The sequence below is a fragment of the Sinocyclocheilus anshuiensis genome, unplaced genomic scaffold (assembly GCF_001515605.1).
Source record: "Sinocyclocheilus anshuiensis isolate Anshui unplaced genomic scaffold, SAMN03320099.WGS_v1.1 scaffold80, whole genome shotgun sequence".
In the NCBI taxonomy this organism is placed as follows: domain Eukaryota; kingdom Metazoa; phylum Chordata; class Actinopteri; order Cypriniformes; family Cyprinidae; genus Sinocyclocheilus; species Sinocyclocheilus anshuiensis.
Genome location: NW_015554102.1, coordinates 230,801 through 248,799, shown reverse-complemented (window position 1 = coordinate 248,799; position 17,999 = coordinate 230,801). Strand labels below are relative to the sequence as shown.

At 36.0% G+C, this 17,999-nt stretch overlaps 2 protein-coding genes and 1 pseudogene across 2 annotated transcripts; all 3 read right to left on the bottom strand.

The window, feature by feature from the left end:
- Positions 1 to 1,314: 1,314 nt before the first annotated feature.
- On the bottom strand, positions 1,315 to 3,997 carry LOC107669601 (macrophage-expressed gene 1 protein-like). The gene is given in 3 exon segments (XM_016461903.1): positions 1,315 to 1,993; positions 1,995 to 3,202; positions 3,512 to 3,997. Coding segments are annotated over 3 exon segments (2,163 nt in total). The 5' UTR covers positions 3,965 to 3,997; the 3' UTR covers positions 1,315 to 1,491.
- A 4,570-nt stretch (positions 3,998 to 8,567) lies between these two features.
- Positions 8,568 to 12,066, bottom strand: LOC107669584 (macrophage-expressed gene 1 protein-like; annotated as a pseudogene).
- Positions 12,067 to 15,841: 3,775 nt separating this feature from the next.
- On the bottom strand, positions 15,842 to 16,388 carry LOC107669607 (histone H1.4). Its single transcript, XM_016461910.1, has one exon. The coding sequence runs from the start codon at positions 16,335 to 16,337 to the stop codon at positions 15,843 to 15,845; it is 495 nt and encodes a 164-aa protein (XP_016317396.1). The 5' UTR covers positions 16,338 to 16,388; the 3' UTR covers position 15,842.
- Positions 16,389 to 17,999: the final 1,611 nt, after the last annotated feature.

Below are 17,999 nucleotides of genomic sequence, written 5' to 3'. Positions count from 1 at the left end.
CAACCCAAATATTCAGATGTGTGCAGCGCATTTTGCGGAGGATGAGGACTGTTTCCTGTGAGAGTAGCCTACAATGCCGGTGTCTGTTTCTATAAAGTGGGGCAATTCCAACTTTGCAAGGACAGTCTGGCACTTCTGACTCACATCCTGTAAGTACGTTTTATATATTTAAAGAATTTGCTACTGACGATTCAAACGCGAGTTTTGAGCAGTGTAGAGTAGCACTTGTTGTTTGTCGTTTCTCCAGAAATGGTTTTATGTTTACGCAGCGCGATACGCAAAGCATAAAAAGACGGTATAAGTCATTATAATCAGTAATTATGTTCCCACTGGATGCAACAAATGCCTCGTTTGTAATGGGTTTTATTGGTTTTGTCTTGTCGTGCGGGGACACAGGGCATCACAATATGGTTAGGGGCGTAACATTTCCGTCACACGCTTGAGGTATTCAGCCAATCACAACGCACTGGATAGCTGGCCAATCAGCGTATACCTCGCTTTTCAGAACGATGAGCTTTGTAAAAATCGACACGTTTCAGAAAGGCGTGGCATAGAGGAGCAAAAATAATGTACATTATGTTGAAATAATGTTTTTTAGCCTTAAACCGCATGAACACATTGCATTACACCAAATACACAACATAATGTTATTTTTAGCAACGTCATATGACCCCTTTAACTTCTGTGTAAAGACTTTATGTAATTTCAGTGCTTATCTCCATTAATGAGAGTGGAATATTTAATGTAAATGTATATGATGAAATGAAAACAGTTTAAAATCGTTGTTTACTTAATTACTTTTCTCTCTCCAGGAAAAAAAGTATGTACACATGGGTCAGAGTTTGCGTGCAGGTGCGCAAATTTTCCCATCAAGTTTGTTTTTCATAAATCCCATCTTTTGCGTAGGAAGTGGCATATGCCTCTTTCAGGGCAGGTTTTGTGCATACGCAACGGTAAATGAGGCCCCAGGATTTTATGTTTAAGTTCATGACATTTTCTCAGCATATCTTTAAGAACTCTTTATTAGTGACAAAAATTCAAAAAGAGAGACATACACATATAACAGTAAAATAAAACAGTAGAAAATCATGTTTTATTTAAAAACCATATGTATTTTTCCTGAGCTGCTCTAAAACTAATTCATTTCAGAGTATTCTTATTTTACAACAATCTGTAAAATAGATTACTGAAACATTTATTGTACAGTCTTTCCTCACACTGAATAATTTTATATATTTTTAATTTGTATATTGTTTTTATGACATTCAGATAACACTTTTTTTTTTTTAGATTTATTCCAATGCTTGGATTGTTAGTTTTAAAACAAATGTAAAAAGTTGCCTTTAAAGAATGGTTGCTGACTGAGATCACTACTATTATAACTGCTTTAACTGTTACTGCTGCTGCCAACTATTTCTATGTCTAATTATATTCATTATAGCATTATAAATCGTAACTGTAAATCTCTGAACAGTCATCTTAAAAAGATTGTTATGATAGTAAGAGTTGAGTGGGGTTTTCATTAGAATTCTCATTCGGTTGTTCTCTCTGAATCTCTATACTGCTCTCGTTTTCACCCTCACTATGAATCTCTTCATACCCTCTGCTCAAACTGGTGGCAGAAAACCTCTTTCTCCTTTTCATAAACACTGTTCCTGCAATCACAAGAGCAACCAGAACCATTACACCAATGGCTACACCAGCCTTCTCTCCTCCAGACATCTGAGAAGATGATGTGTCAAACATTGATGCCATTTGATTAATTTCACCAGGCTTTGCCAGTCTCCACATCTTAGTTTCTCCAACTCTCACCCAAGAACGATCACCTTCTGTCATTACAGCTACAGTGTTTGTTGCGATCATGCTGACCATGGGTGGTCTTGTGAATGGTGGGAGGCGGATAGGCATTAACTGACCACCAGTGAACACACCGGACTGGACACAGTACAATATCTGACAGCCATCACTAATGGCAGCAAGATGTTGGCTGAAATGGACAGCGATTTTGACCCTTTGCAAGGGGGTTGCCAGATTGGCAGCTGAAGAAACCAGCAAAAGGCACAGAGAATCTTGTTCCGGCCTCATAATCATTGCTCATACAAACCATCATGCCATTAGACAAAAAGTGTTGGGGAAAGTAGTTTGGAGGACAGTTATTAGATTTGGTCAGTGGGTTTTGCATGCCTGATCTAAATAGACCTCCAAAAAGATATCCAGAGTACTCAGGGGTTTTCTGAGTTGAGGAACACCAGTAAGTTTCAACTTTTGCACGACGAACACGGTAAGCATCACCACATGTTTGGTCACAACAAGTAGACAACCATAAGAAACCACATTTGCGACAGTGTCTGTGGCATTCATAATGATTATAACCTCGTTCTACTGTCTCAGAGCGTAACAGGGTAGTAGTGTACTGCTGAGGGCAAGAATAATCACCAGTAGCTGGGTTTTTCTGTGCTGTTTCATCACAGATAGCATTTCCATCTGATGTCAGTGGAGTGCATTGTTGGTAAACGCCACCAAAGCTAAGATTGGTAACTGGACCCTCACAAGATGCATCATCTACATTTGCTTGAAAGTTGAAATTTTTGGAATCTGGATTTACACAACCTGGAATAGTATTTACTTTATAATATCGCTCTGCAGCCTGACGAACTGATGAAGCCATTTTATTTACTGTTGGTACTGGGAGGTCTGGGAATGTTGTTGGATTCAGAAAATAGTGAATCGGTAGCCCAGAGCGGTCTATAGCCACCAGATTATTGAGCGTACTCTCTTGTCACTTCTGCAGAGTGATGCCTGGGTAGAATAAAGCTCCTCCATGGCTCTGCATTAACGAGTATGAGATATTACCCTGATAACCGCTGGTTTTAGAGGCTCCATTGGATGTATTGCCACCGATATCAAATTTAACCTTGTCAAAAAAGTTAAATCCTGCTGATGCAGTAATAGAAGACACGTCTGACTGACTGTTAGAGACATAAGACATTTTTAAATAGTCCTCTTGCACCAAAGTGGCACCAGCATCAACACTTGTGATGACATGGGTGCCATAATCAAGAATGAGTTTCTCTGACAGATATGTTGCTTGACGAGTTTGATTGTTTTCAATAGCATCTGCGATTTCCTCGGCCTGTCGAGCAAAGCGGGAGTCCAGAGTGAAGTCAGGATACGCCTTTACTGTGTACAGATGGTTACGGACCTGGGAAACAATTTTTTGGTAATATGACAAAATGAACCAAGCACTGACTATTAGCATTGCAATTGAAAATATTCCATCTTTTGTTTTGAATGATAATTGTTTTTTGTTTTTCATTATTATTTTAGATGCTCATAAAATAAGGTTTTATTTATTTTGGTATAATAATTGGTATTTAGATTTTATGATGCCATAGTGTAGGTTATTTAAAATTACATTTTTACTAATTTGCAAATACTTTTCTGTATTCATTCTGTTTGTCTATATAGTAAATGGAACTCTCAATATGACATTTTTTACTTTTGTACCTACTTGAACTCGTGCCGTTACAGAGCTGTCTTTCACTTGGTGGGTTTTCATACGCTGGTTTTCTGTAGAGAATTTTGCATTGAGCACTGAATAAAAAGAAACATCTGCATTGATGGAGCTTGAAGTTGAGCTTTTTTGTTCCAGCCATGACGTGATGATCTCAGAGTTTGTTTCCACTCCACTCACTTTCTGTGGAATGACAAAGACTTCATCTGGAATGAGATATACTCCGTCTTCTGTGGTCTGACACTGGGAATAGCTCAGATTCATCACCCGGCCCATGTCTATGTTGCGCAGGTTATCCCAGCCTCCTCCTGGTAGGACCTCCAGCGCTGGTAGACTTGAGTTTTTGCGGCACAAACGAAGTCCGTTACTGGGACGAATGTTGAGAGGATGAAGGTTGCAGACATTGATAAAACAGCAGAGCATCAGCAGACAGAAGGCTCTCGACTCCATGATCAACAGATGCGTGTTTCACGCTACTTTGCAGCGATGTGACCTTCAATAAATTATATCTGGAAGATTTTTGAATTCGGTGAGTTCCTCAATAAAGCCACTTCTGTTTTTCACATCCGTCAGAAAATAAAGTCATGAGACTATGAACTTCCTCTTCATGGATTGGCTACCTTGGAATCACAAACAGATGAATGAACCTTCAACCTATGTTTTAACATTCAGTTTTATGAACAGAATGAAACAAATATTTTTGTTGTGCATTATGGCCTGTTCTTTGGTAAATTTATCTATACAATTCCTCTCATTTTCTGGGTCTTCATAATGTCCTGTATTTTTTGATGATATAGGAGGGGTTCGTTTTTTTTTTTTTTTTTTCAACCATTCACTTTTATACAAGAGGAAATTAGATGGTTTGCTGCTTCTTGATTTAGAGCATGGTATTCACAGGCTTTTTCAAATCCTCTTCAGTATGAGAAACATTCAGAAATTGTTGTGGGTATAGATGAAATGCCCCCAACAGGTTTCGTTTTCATCATCACATTTTATCACGTGGTGGCACAGTTTTATGCTTATGGACTTAGATAACAGTAATGCATATATAGTGAGCAGGATATGATGTCATGCTCAAGGGCTTCTGTGTTTTTTTGTTTTTTTTACTATCAAATAACAAATCTTAAATAACAATTAATATTAAATTCACAACATTAATATACAATCTACTGTATTTCCACAACATTGCAAACCATTCAGCTTTGAGCTTGAGAGTACGATATGTGATGTTTACGTTCTCTGAATGTAAAATTTTCAAAGCCATAATTTATTAAATTATGCAGCAGAAGTTATTGGTTGTAGGGTCCAAAAAGTACTTTTGAATGCTCAAAGCCACCTTAAAAGAGCCACTTAAAGAGCTGGGTTAAACTGATAAAGAACCAGGAAATATAGCAACTTTATATATTTAGGGACACTATACTTTTAAACCGCTCTGGTCTGCCCATTCAGGGACGTACTGTACTCAGTTCAAGCTCAGTCTAACAGTTGTCAAATGAATACTGACAGGGCAGGTATGTGGGATGAAACCATGAAAATGAGCCCTACTGCTGTTTAGACATGATGAGTGGCTCCTATCTCATAAGAGAATGCACAAAAAGATCCATGACCATGCTGTATATAGGCAGTTGACAAATATGTATTTCTTCAGGCAGATGCTGTAGCACCCGAAAACCTCATTACCTGTAGAGAATGATTAAGACAAACCAAAATACACACATTGTGATGCACAGATTCACAATGACAGGATACTGCTCTTAGTGTAACTGTTACATGTCTGTTTCTGTCTCAGCAAGTCATTCACACAAGTTATCTATTTATTTATGCATGCCTTGTTTTATCACCTATGGGCAATTGATGTTGAAAAGACATCAAACTGACATCAAAAAACAGGTCAAATATTCAAATCAAACTGACGTCAAAAACTACATGACGTTGATTTGATGTAAATTGAACATCAAACATATTGGCCTACATATATATTAAACCAATTTAAGTGTGGAATCAAGTTATTATTTATATTATTATTTATATAACTTGCTATTTTCACCCGATTACCACTGAAAGAAATTGCCATCCAAACTGAATTTAAAATGATCATTCAATTAAATTCAATTCAAGTTTATTTGTATAGCGCTTTTCACGATACAAATAATTGCAAAGCAACTTTACAGCAAATTAAGTTTCTACAATATTTAGTGGTAGCTTATCAGTGGTGACTGTCAGTTAATGTACATATGGCAGAAATGTACGGAAAAATCAATTAAAGACGTAATCAAACAGACGAACACTATTAACAGCAATTATTATATGATGCAATCAAACTTATAGCAAAATGTGGTAGTTCTGTATGTTGTTTCGGGGTTGGCATCATCTGAGGTCCTCTGAGGGGTTGGATCATCTCTTCTCAGGTGTTCTGGATCCAGACTGAAGCTTGTGTAAATCCTAGACATCCCGTGGCAAAAACAGAGAAACAAATAGAGACATAATTAGCGTAGCTGCTGTTCCAACCAAGCAAAATTTATTTGTTTAACCCAAGCTAAAGAATAATAATGTGCATTTGATCAGATATAACTGCAGTACAAGATTATGAGATGCATTATTTGAATGCTTGGCCAAAGAGATGTGTCTTTAATCTAGATTTAAACAGAGAGAGTGTGTCTGAACCCCGAACGTTATCAGGAAGGCTATTGCAGAGTTTGGGAGCCAAATGCGAAAAAGCTCTACCTCCTTTAGTGGACTTTGCTATCCTAGGTACTACCAAAAGTCCAGAGATTTGCGACCTTAGGAAGCGTGATGGATTGTAGCGTGGTAGAAGACTAGTTAGGTACACAGGAGCTAACCCATTAAGAGCCTTGTAGGTAAGTAATAATATTTTGTAACTGATACGGAACTTAATAGGTAGCCAGTGCAGAGACTGTAAAATTGGGGTAATATGATCATATTTTCTTGACCTGGTAAGGACTCTAGCCGCTGCATCTTGATCAAGCCTTGACTAATATTTGATTTGTTTTTAGTAAAAGTACAAATATTCCATGTAAACTCATGTGCATGAAAATAGCATGTACAACAATCATGACTCTTTTTTTCAATTCTGGTTAAGTAATTTAAAAAAAAAAACAGTTTTACAGATAGTTTTTCTGAAGATTGTCCTGGTCTTCTTGGCTTAAGGTGCAATCATACTACACTTTTTAACTTAACGTATACATATACATGCATATAAATGTAAAAAAAAGTGGAAACACAAGCACGTGCAAGTAGAAATTTCATCTTCCCCTTCGTGCCAAAGTTAATGTTTGATGAGCTAGAAGTTTGTACAGCAAAAAGTTAACCAATAGAGGAACAAATATCACCGCTTGACTCAAAAAGAATTTAAACTCCAAGGCTGCAAGGTTTTTGCAATGTTGTGGGAATATGAAATATTATGTTTTTAATATTTTGAATGTGTTAATATAATGTAGTATTTATAACAAACAGAATCCCTCGAACATGATAGCATATGTTTATGATATTCACTGCAGAATCCAAAGTGCTTAAAGTTTATTGTGTACTTCCTCAATAGTTTGCACACCCTTGACCTCCTTTTATATGAATGCACAATACAAGCACACATGATGTTTTGTCTTTGGCTGCGTACCAAAGTTAAAGTCTGTTGGCAGCAAACTTTATTACGATGGTTATGAAATTGTTATGCTTTATTATACACTACCATAGTTTCTTTAATTCATTGGCCAAAATTTGATTGTATTATATAACAAGGTTAAAATATCCTTCCTACATTACAACAATGTGCTTTTAAGAGAAGTTTATTTGGCTAGCTTGCATTTTAGCCATAGCTATTATTTAATTTTTACTCATAAAACAAACAAAAAAGAAACACATAAAAAAGGAAATTCCCACGGGTCAAAAATAATAACTCTGTTCCAGGTTGCACCACAGCAAGAATACATTTTGCAGATTAATGCTTAACTATTATTTTACCGTTTTATACTGCTTTTTGATATATTTATACTGTTATTACTGTGTTCATTTTCAATTACAGTTAATGGTATTGTAGTCTATAGATAACCAGATGGAAGATGTGATAGTAAATGTATCTATTTGTGGTCAAAGAGAACAAAGTACTCAAAAGTATGACTTATGATAAGTTATAATTTGGTTAGGAAAAAGTCTGCCAAATTGATTAATGTAAATACATTTACCCATTTGGCAGACATTTTATCCAACGTGCCTTGTTGTATTGCTCAAGTTATACATCTTTTCAATGCAGGCATTCCTTGGGAAATATTAAACAGAATGTTGTAGAATTTGTTTACAGACTTTAGTGATCATGTGTTTTCTGCAGCCAGACATACAATGATTTACTTTCACTATAACTGTTATCACAAGAATGTGCTTTAATTGAAATAGTTTAAGTGAATGAAAAATATTAATGTAACAATTTCATACTTACAAGAATATTTATTTCTACTCAAATAAACATTTTTGTAACTATGTTAATTATTTAACCTTTAACCTGATCATTTTAACATTTTACATCTTTTTTTTAGTTTACCCTGTTCTAAGTAAAACTGTCTAATATCCTTTATTCATTTCAGAATTTCTTTAACAGTTGCTTGAAGTTCAGACATATTGATGTATGAAATAATTGCGTTCTTGGATGAGCATTTCCTTTTAATGAATGTGTCTAATTATGCACAAGCTTTATACACGTTATTCCACTAAATGGTGATATATGAAAAGCAGATATTTAAAGTCCAATCTAAACTGAAGGAAGACTAAAGCACTTACTATAGATAACACCATCTAGTGGAATAACCTGTATAAAGCTTGTGTGTAAGTCACTTTACACTGCACAACTTTCCCAATCAGGCTCAAGCTGAATAATTTTTTTTTTTTTTTTTGTATAATGTTTTTATGACAGTGTCAACAAAACAATTATTCCAGATTTATTCCAATGCTTGTTAGCTGTAAGACAAATGTAAAAAGTTACTTTTAGATAATGCTTACTGACTGAGATCACTACTAGTATAACTGCTGTAACTGTTACTGCCAACTATTTCTGTGCCTAATCATATTCATTATATCATTACAAATCTTAACTGCAAATTTCTGAACAGTCATCTTTAAAAAAAAAAAAAAAACTGTTATTATAGTACCTCGCTATTAATCTCTTCATACTCTCTCCCTAACCTGATAGCAGAAAACCTCTTTCTTCTTTTCATTATAAAGACTGTTCCTGCAATCACAAGAGCAACCAGAACCATTACACCAATGGCTACACCAGCTTTTTCTCCTCCAGACATCTGAGAAGATGATGTGTCAAACATTGATGCCATTTGATTAATTTCACCAGGCTTTGCCAGTCTCCACATCTTAGTTTCTCCAACTCTCACTCTCATTGTTGCGATCATGCTGACCACGGGTGGTCTTGTGAATGGTGGGAGGCGGATAGGCATTAACTGACCACCAGTGAACACACCGGACTGGACACAGTACAATATCTGACAGCCATCACTAATGGCAGCAAGATGTTGGCTGAAATGGACAGCGATTTTGACCCTTTGCAAGGGGGTTGCCAGATTGGCAGCTGAAGAAACCAGCAAAAGGCACAAAGAATCTTGTTCCGGCCTCATATTCATTGCTCATACAAACCATTGACCCTTTGCAAGGGGGTTGCCAGATTGGCAGCTGAAGAAACCAGCAAAAGGCACAGAGAATCTTGTTCCAGCCTCATAATCATTGCTCATACAAACCATCATGCCATTAGACAAAAAGTGTTGGGTAAAGTAGTTTGGAGGACAGTTATTAGATTTGGTCAGTGGGTTTTGCATGCCTGGTCCAAATAGACCGCCAAAAAGATATCCAGAGTACTCAGGGGTTTTCTGAGTTGAAGAACACCAGTAAGTTTCAACTTTTGCTTGACTGACACGGTTAACATTACAACATGTTTGGTCACAACAAGTAGACAACCATAAGAAACCACATTTGCGACAGTGTCTGTGGCATTCATAATGATTATAACCTCGTTCTACTGTCTCAGCGTAACAGGGTAGTAGTGTACTGCTGAGGGCAAGAATAATCACCAGTAGCTGGGTTTTTCTGTGCTGTTTCATCACAGATAGCATTTCCATCTGATGTCAGTGGAGTGCATTGTTGGTAAACGCCACCAAAGCTAAGATTGGTAACTGGACCCTCACAAGATGCATCATCTACATTTGCTTGAAAGTTGACATTTGGAGAATCTGGATTTACACAACCTGGAATAGTATTTACTTTATAGTATTGCTCTGCAGCCTGACGAACTGATGAAGCCATTTTATTTACTGTTGGTACTGGGAGGAATGGGAATGTTGATGGATTAAAAAAATAGTGAATTGGCAGCCCGGAGCGGTCAATAGCCACCAGATTATTGAGCGTACTCTCTTGCCACTTCTGCAGAGTGATGCCTGGGTAGAATAAAGCTCCTCCATGGCTCTCAGTTAAAGAGTATGTGATATTACCCTGATAAGAGCTGGTTTCAGAGGTTCCATGAGATGTACTGGAATCAATATCAAACTGAACTTTGTTTAAAAAGTTAAGTCCTGCTGATGCAGAAACAGAAGACACGTCTGACTGACTGTTAGAGACGTAAGACATTTTTAAATAGTCCTCTTGCACCAAAGTGGCACCAGCATCAACACTTGTGATGACATGGGTACCATAATCAAGAATGAGTTTCTCTGACAGATATGTTGCTTGACGAGTTTGATTGTTTTCAATAGCATCTGCGATTTCCTCGGCCTGTCGAGCAAAGCGGGAGTCCAGAGTGAAGTCAGGATACGCCTTTACTGTGTACAGATGGTTACGGACCTGGGAAATAATTATTTGATAATATGAGAAATTGAACCAAACATTGACAATCAGCATTGCATTTTACAATGTTCCATCATATGTTTTAATTGATAATTGTTTGTTTGTTTATCTGTATTTAGATGCTTATAAAATCTGATGAAAAAACCTTTTTAAAAAAATGTATGGTTATATTTTGGTATTAGAATTGGTGTTTAGATTTTATGTTGCTATAGTGTAGGCTAAAATTACATTTTTCCTTAGAAGTACTTAAATTCTGCATTCACCCTGCTTGTCCATAAAGCTCTGAATAAGCTTTTCTTTTTTCTTTTTTTACTTTTGTACCTACTTGCACTCGTGATGACACAGAACATTCCTTCACTTGGTGAGTTTTCATACGCTGGCTTTCGGTGGAAAATTTTGCATTGAGCACCGAACAGAAGGAAACCTCTGCATTGATTGATTTAGAAGTAAAGCTTGTCTGTTCCAGCCATGACGTGATGATCTCAGAGTTTGTTTCCACTCCACTCACTTTCTGTGGAATGACAAAGACTTCATCTGGAATGAGATATACACCGTCTTCTGTGGTCTGACACTGGGAATAGCTCAGATTCATCACCCGGCCCATGTCTATGTTGTGCAGGTTATCCCAGCCTCCTCCTGGTAGAACCTCCAGCGCTGGTAGACTTGAGTTTTTGCGGCACATACGAAGTCCATAACTGGGACGAATGAGAGGATGAAGGTTGCAGACATTGATAAAACAGCAGAGCATCAGCAGACAGAAGGCTCTCGACTCCATGATCAGCAGATGCGTGTTTCACACTACTTCACAGTAATGTGTATTGGCTACCTCAGAGACACAAACAGACAAAAGAACCTTCAGCCTCTGTTTTAACATTCAGTTGAAGAACAGTTTTATTGACAGAAAGATATTTTTTTTGTGGATTATGACATTCACAGGCTTCTTTCTTCATCACTTTTTATCACATGGAGGCACAGTTTTATGCCAGAGTAATTATATAGCCAGCAGGATATGATGTAATGCTTAACAAATACTAATATATTCAAAATAATAATTAAAAAAATTGTATTGTATTTCCACAATATTGCAAACCATTCAGCTTTTAGGTTTGTATTATTTAGCCAAGATATCTATATGTGATGTTTGCATTTATTTATTTATTTATTTATTTATGTCCAAATTGTAGCATGTACATTATCTGTAAAGGCCTGTGGTTCTCTTAATTGAAAGATACTGTTCATCCATAATTCAACAAACAAATGGAAGAAACACACTGTGACTTTGAACACAATTGTGTATTTCTTCCCAGGAAGATGCTGTCACACCCAAGAACCTTGTCACCTGTGGAAAATAACTCAGTTACCCAAAAATACACACATAGTGATGGATGGTGCAGATAATTTTTTTCAAGATGACAAGAAAACAATCTCAGTATAACAGCTATACTGTTTCTGTTTCAGCAAGTCTTACACATAAGTTGTCACGATGCAGTGGCGATGAAGCACACGGTGCCAGGGTAATCCAGAAGTGAGTCTTTAAGGATCAAACCAAGAGTTAAACAGAAGAACATAGGAGTAAAACACCACAACATAACTTCAAAGCAAGACATGGGAACTGAGGAAAACACAGGGTATGTAAACACATGGAATGTAATTAGGGAGAACTGAAACAGGTGAGGAGTAGTCAAAACAGGTGAACAAAATAAACGATGATAAACTAAATGAGAACAGGAACTGAACCAAATAGGGGCAAACATGAATTAAACGGCAACAAACACGTGACATAAGTATGTTTATATATTTATTGTAGTTTTTGCCTTGTTTTTTTTGTTTTCTTTGATGTAAAAGCTTAATTTAGGCTATAAGATATTAAAGATGATGTGGATAGCATTATAAAGAGCCTTGCTATTTGCCTGCTGTACATGTAGAGTGAGCTGGCAGTGGGCATGAACCTTTTCACCATAAAGATTTTAGGTTAACATTTCTCTAAATTAAAAAACAAAAAGTTTTTTAAATGCTGTAACCATTTTCTTTCCAGTGTTCCGCCACTTTTAATCAACTTTGTGTTAATAATAATAATAATAATACATTTTATTGTAATCTTTCTTACATCTTTCTTTTAATCTTTCTTTCTTACACTCGAGGCGCTAAAAGTAAAAATATTCCATGTAATCTCAGTATGTGCATAAAAATGTTATATGCACAATAATTATACTAATTATGCTAAATGCTGTTTAAGTAATAAAAACAACAGTCTTACAGATAGTTCTTCTGAAGATTGTCCTGGTCTTCTTGGCTTAAGGTGCAGTCACAATACACTTTTTTTCTCACACACACACTTATATATGGAAGAAAGCGGAAACACAAACACATGCAAGCACCAAAGTTCATGTTTGATGACCTGCAAGTCTGTACAGCATAACAAATAAAGGATGAAATGTCACCTCTTGACTCAAAAAGAATATAACTTGAAGTCTGCATGGTTTGCAATGTTATGGGAAAGTGAAATAGGTATTATATTTTAGTATTTTTACGTGTTATTATATGTAATCTATTAATTATAACAAACAGAATAACATGATATCATATGTTTATAACATTATGAGTATCATATGTTTATAACATAAGTCCAAAATGCTTTGTGTACTTACAGTAACACTTCCTCACTAATTTCCGCACCCTGACTTCCTTTTATATACCATTTAATTATATTTGTATTTATATAACTTTTGTTATGTTTTATATTATGTTGTAATAATGATGGTTATGAAATGAAATGTTATGCTTTATTATACTCTACCCATGTTTATTATTATTATTCCTTTTTTACCAACCCTTCCTTATCGTGTGAGTGCTTCTAAGAGAAGTTTGTTTGGCTAGCTTGCAGTTCTGATCAATTAAAATACAAGATACGGAAAAGCTGCTAGTAACACTCTGCAGGTTCTTAACTATGCAAGTCTTTTGTATGAAAATGGGACAAACATAATGACAGGTTTCAGAAAAACATGTTACTAACATCTGATTTTATTTTAGTCTTATTTAACTTATAAAACAAAAAACACACTGGGGAAAAAAACATAGGAAATTCCCAATAGGCTCAAAAATAAATTATTTTCCAGGTTGCATCTAAGTATGAATACATTTTGCTGGTTAATGTTAAACTTATTTTACTGCTGTTTTACTGCTTGTTGCTATTTTTATACTGTTATGTTTGCATTTACATTTTCACTCTCAGTTATTAGTATTGTATTCTATAGATAAGCAAATGAGACATAGTGAATCTTATTGCAGGTCAAAAGTACGATTTAAGTCATTTTTAACTTGGTTGGGAATTTACATTTATGTCAAACCCTTTCGGTAACATTTTAGATTAGGGATCACTATTCACTTTTAATTACTTGATTATTAGCATACATTGACTGCTTATTAATAGTTATAAAGCACCAGTGCCTTATTCTGCATGACCATATTCTGCCCAATATCTAAACATGACTACTCCAATTACCTTACTTCTTATCAATAAGGAACAAATTAGGAGGTTATAGAGGGAAAACCCATTTATTATATTATGTTTTCCAGTTTATGAGAAAGTGAGCAAAACAAAATGTAATCAAAATGTATTATTATTATTATTATTATTATTATTATTATTAATGTGACAATACAGTGGCAATACAATACACAATACAGTGGCAATTAGAATTATTCAACCCCTTGACCTGCAAGACATTTTGATGCCAAGAACAAAATTTTATGAAAACAATTCAGCAAGGCATCAGCAACCTAGAATGTTTATTAATACACATTTGAGTGATTGAATGTAAAGTAGAGGGAAATTAAATAAATAAATACATACATACATACATACCTGTACATACATACATAAAATTGGCTCTAAACATTCATTTACAAAATTATTCAATCCCCAAAAGTCAAATTTTGTGCAGAATCACACGGGATACACAGATTCACTACAACACATCTATAGGATGAAAAGTTGAATAAAGTTTTGAAGCGTCTAGAGACTCATGAATGGCATCTACTCTGGGCACCAATCAGATTAAAGTGCTGGTCAATGACAGCACAGGAACATGGGGACCAGGTGTGTGGCATGGGCCAATGGGACGTGGCTAGGAAAGTGAAAGTAAAAAGAGAGACTTGGGGAAATAATAAAAGATACATTAACACAACTCAAGGACGTAACACCATTGATCATCAAGCTTCAGTCTCTGCACCAAAAACATCACAATCTTTGCCAAAACGGCTTGATACTTCAAAGAATCCATGATGTCCTTCATACAGTCAAGACTTACATTTCCTGCAACAGCAAAACACCCCCATAACAAGACAGGTCCACCTCCGTGTTTGATGATGGAGAGGGTGTCCTTCTGCTCATAAGTTTTGCCTTTTTTGCACCAGACATTGATCTATGAGTCCAAAAATGTCCAGTTTGGTCACATCACTCCATAAAACATTCTTCCGGGACTCCACAGATATATCCAAATTTATTTTAGCATTATCAGTTGGCTTTTTATGTTCTTCTTGAGTGGCATTCCGCAAGATGTCCTAACATGACGGCCATTCTTGTCTAGTTTTCTTATACTCTGCACTGAAATGTTTTTTCCTCCTTCCATTATGTCATATTGCAAGTCATTAGCATTAAAGTGAGAGTTTTTCTCAGTTGCTCTACTCAAATATGTTATTCCCCTTGATGAAATTGTGCTTTTTTCTTCAACGTCCTCAACGGTTTTCTGGTACAACACAGATCAGTTTACCCTAATGTAAATTTCAAATTTTCTCCTAACATTTAAGAACTTAAAATACACTGTAGTATAAAATAATTGCTTTCTTGGATAACCATTTATTTTTCTTATAATTAGTCTTTTAATTAATTTTTTTTAAGGAATAAGTGACGTAATTACACACGAGCTTTATACAGGTTATTCCACTAGATGGTGATATTTGAACACCAGCCCCAGTGCCCTAACCCTTGTGTCTAAACAAGGACGACTAAAAGCACTTAGCAGTCTACTGCTTTTCAGATAACACCATCTAGTGGAATAACCTGTATAAAGCTCGTGCGTAATTACACACTCACTTTACACTTCAAAATTGAGCTATTTTTAACATTTATCCGTTAGATATTAAACAAACTGGGCATCTAAGCTTAATACTCATCTGTTGGTAGGCTATTATTTGCCCTTTTACATTTCTTGCTTATGTTAAAATAATATAAAATAATATTTTTGAACTTTGGTCTGCTGTAAACAAAATGTGTTTAAACGTAATAAATGTAATTTATTGTGTAAAAAATAATAGTGTCAAATAAAATACTATTACTACTAATAAAATAACCAAGTTGAATGCATCAAGAGACAAAAGGGGTTTTGTTAATTAAGAATTATTTTATTTTTTACAAAGCATTAAAAGGATGCAAGAATCCTTTAAACAGTATGAAAAACAGTCATTATCCTGTCAATTACTTTTTGGCAGTTTTGGAAGCTCTTCGTTTGGCTCTCTTGGGTTTTGTGGTCTTCTTGACCGCAGCTGTCTCGCTGGCTTTTTCAGGACTTCTCAAACTTCTCCTTCTCTTCTTGGGTGATTTCTTTGCCCCAGAAGGTTTCTTAGCCGTCTTTCTCTTGGCCCTCTTCGCCTTTGGCTTCTTAGGCTTTGTAGCAGCTTTCGAGCCGATCTTAAATGATCCAGATGCTCCAGTGCCTTTGGTTTGAATCAGGCGACCGCTGGCCAGCAGTCGCTTTACTGCCAGTTTGATGCGCGAGTTGTTTCTTTCAACATCATAACCACTGGCAGCCAGAGCTTTCTTCAGAGCGACCAGAGAGACGCCACCGCGCTCCTTTGAAGATGACACCGTGAGGATCAGATCAGACACGCTGGCTCCTGACTTCTTGGCCTTGGACCTTCGTCTTGGCGTTTTAGTAGCAGAAGATGGGGCTGATGGAGAGGCTGTGGACATGACTGACAGCTTATTTGAGCTGGAACGTCAGCTGGAAGGAGATGTCTGATGAGACTGAGTTGGAGGGCGGGCGCGTGCAATTAAAATAGTCACCATGAGAACCGTGTAGACTCTAGTAATCATGATTTCAGCGCCTTATTATGAGCCGCAATTATTTGTGTTTTCCGACTAATAGAAAGAGTATGTTTTCTGTTTTTTTAAATAATATAACGACCCGGATTGTCAGCCAGAAAATATAAAAAAGTGCCACAATAACATTTAACTTGTACGTAGCATTGTATTAATACAGTTAAAACTTGTTTTCTATTTGCAAATGTGAAGAATCAATGTGTCATGCTGTTTTAAGACTGAACAGTTTCTAGACTTTTTATAATTGCATGCTTTTAAAAAGATTATTTGCTTATTATGTGCAATTGTTCTGTGAGATTGGACCATATTTAATATTATCATGGATTTAAAAAATTGAATATTTTGCAGAGTTTTTCAACAAATAATGCAGTTTTAGCTGATTAAAACACATTTTCTTTTTTCTCACTTTTAGCAAATGATGGCCCTACAAAAACACTGACACGTTGAATAAATGTAATTAGAACTCCAATAACAACGATAAATTATATTTTTAATGTATTCTTTTTATTTTATTTAGATGCTAACACTTTCAGATATATCAAGTGTGATTGTCTGAGATCTGAGGCTATTAGATGTCACTCATTACATCCATTGTGTTTATGTGGCTGACATTTAAAACTTCAAATAATGTTAAAATCATATTAGTTTATTCATAAAAGCGTTTTACTTCTTACAGTTTGATCTTCTGGAGTTATTACACCAGAAGGGTGTCTCCCAGACCGCTGAAACCTTATCTCTGATGCCATGTCAGTTGGATGATAAATGACCTAGAAGGACCCTTTTGGTTGTTTTGCATGTTCAGAGATGTCTGAGGGTTACATAAGCGTAAATGATTTGACTACTTTTAAATCAAAAATGCTCAGTTTGTGAGAGGTTTTGTGATCAACTAAAATTAAAACCCTATGCTGTGTTGTGCTTCAAAAAAGGCTGAACATCTTCATTATAAGCCAGTGCAATTCACAACATTTTGTGTTTGGCAAAGTTCAACATAGTGTGAGGCTTTCGCAAGTGTACTGAGCATTAAGGTATTGAATCTTTTTAGTTTTAAGGTGCCAAATATAAATTCTGTCCTCCAAACTGAAATTTCAAAGCTGCTGTGTAAACAAATTAAAAGTAGGCCCCCTTGTACCATTAACAAACCTGTTACCATGCAACAAAAACAAGCTTGACCACCTCAAGTTGACATGTCCCACTTTTGCTAATGATCTGTCCCAGTTCAGCTAAAAAAATCAAGTGAACTGCAGTGTCAAAAGTTATACTGCCTTAAATATTGTCTTGATATATTTACATTCAAAAGTTTGTAGCATAATAAAGAAGAACTCAAAAGCTGAAAGTAAACAGCTTTTATCAGTGCTCTATCACGGATCTATACTGTCCCACATTCTCAGTGCGTTTACGTCTCACGTACCCTAGACAACGCGTCACGCATTTCCGTCGTGAACCCCTTGCCTCTAAACCACGGAGCCCTACGGTATTTAGGACCTGGGGGTTTCCGCTCCTAAAGCTTGAGAGGAGCATGTGACTGACTGACAA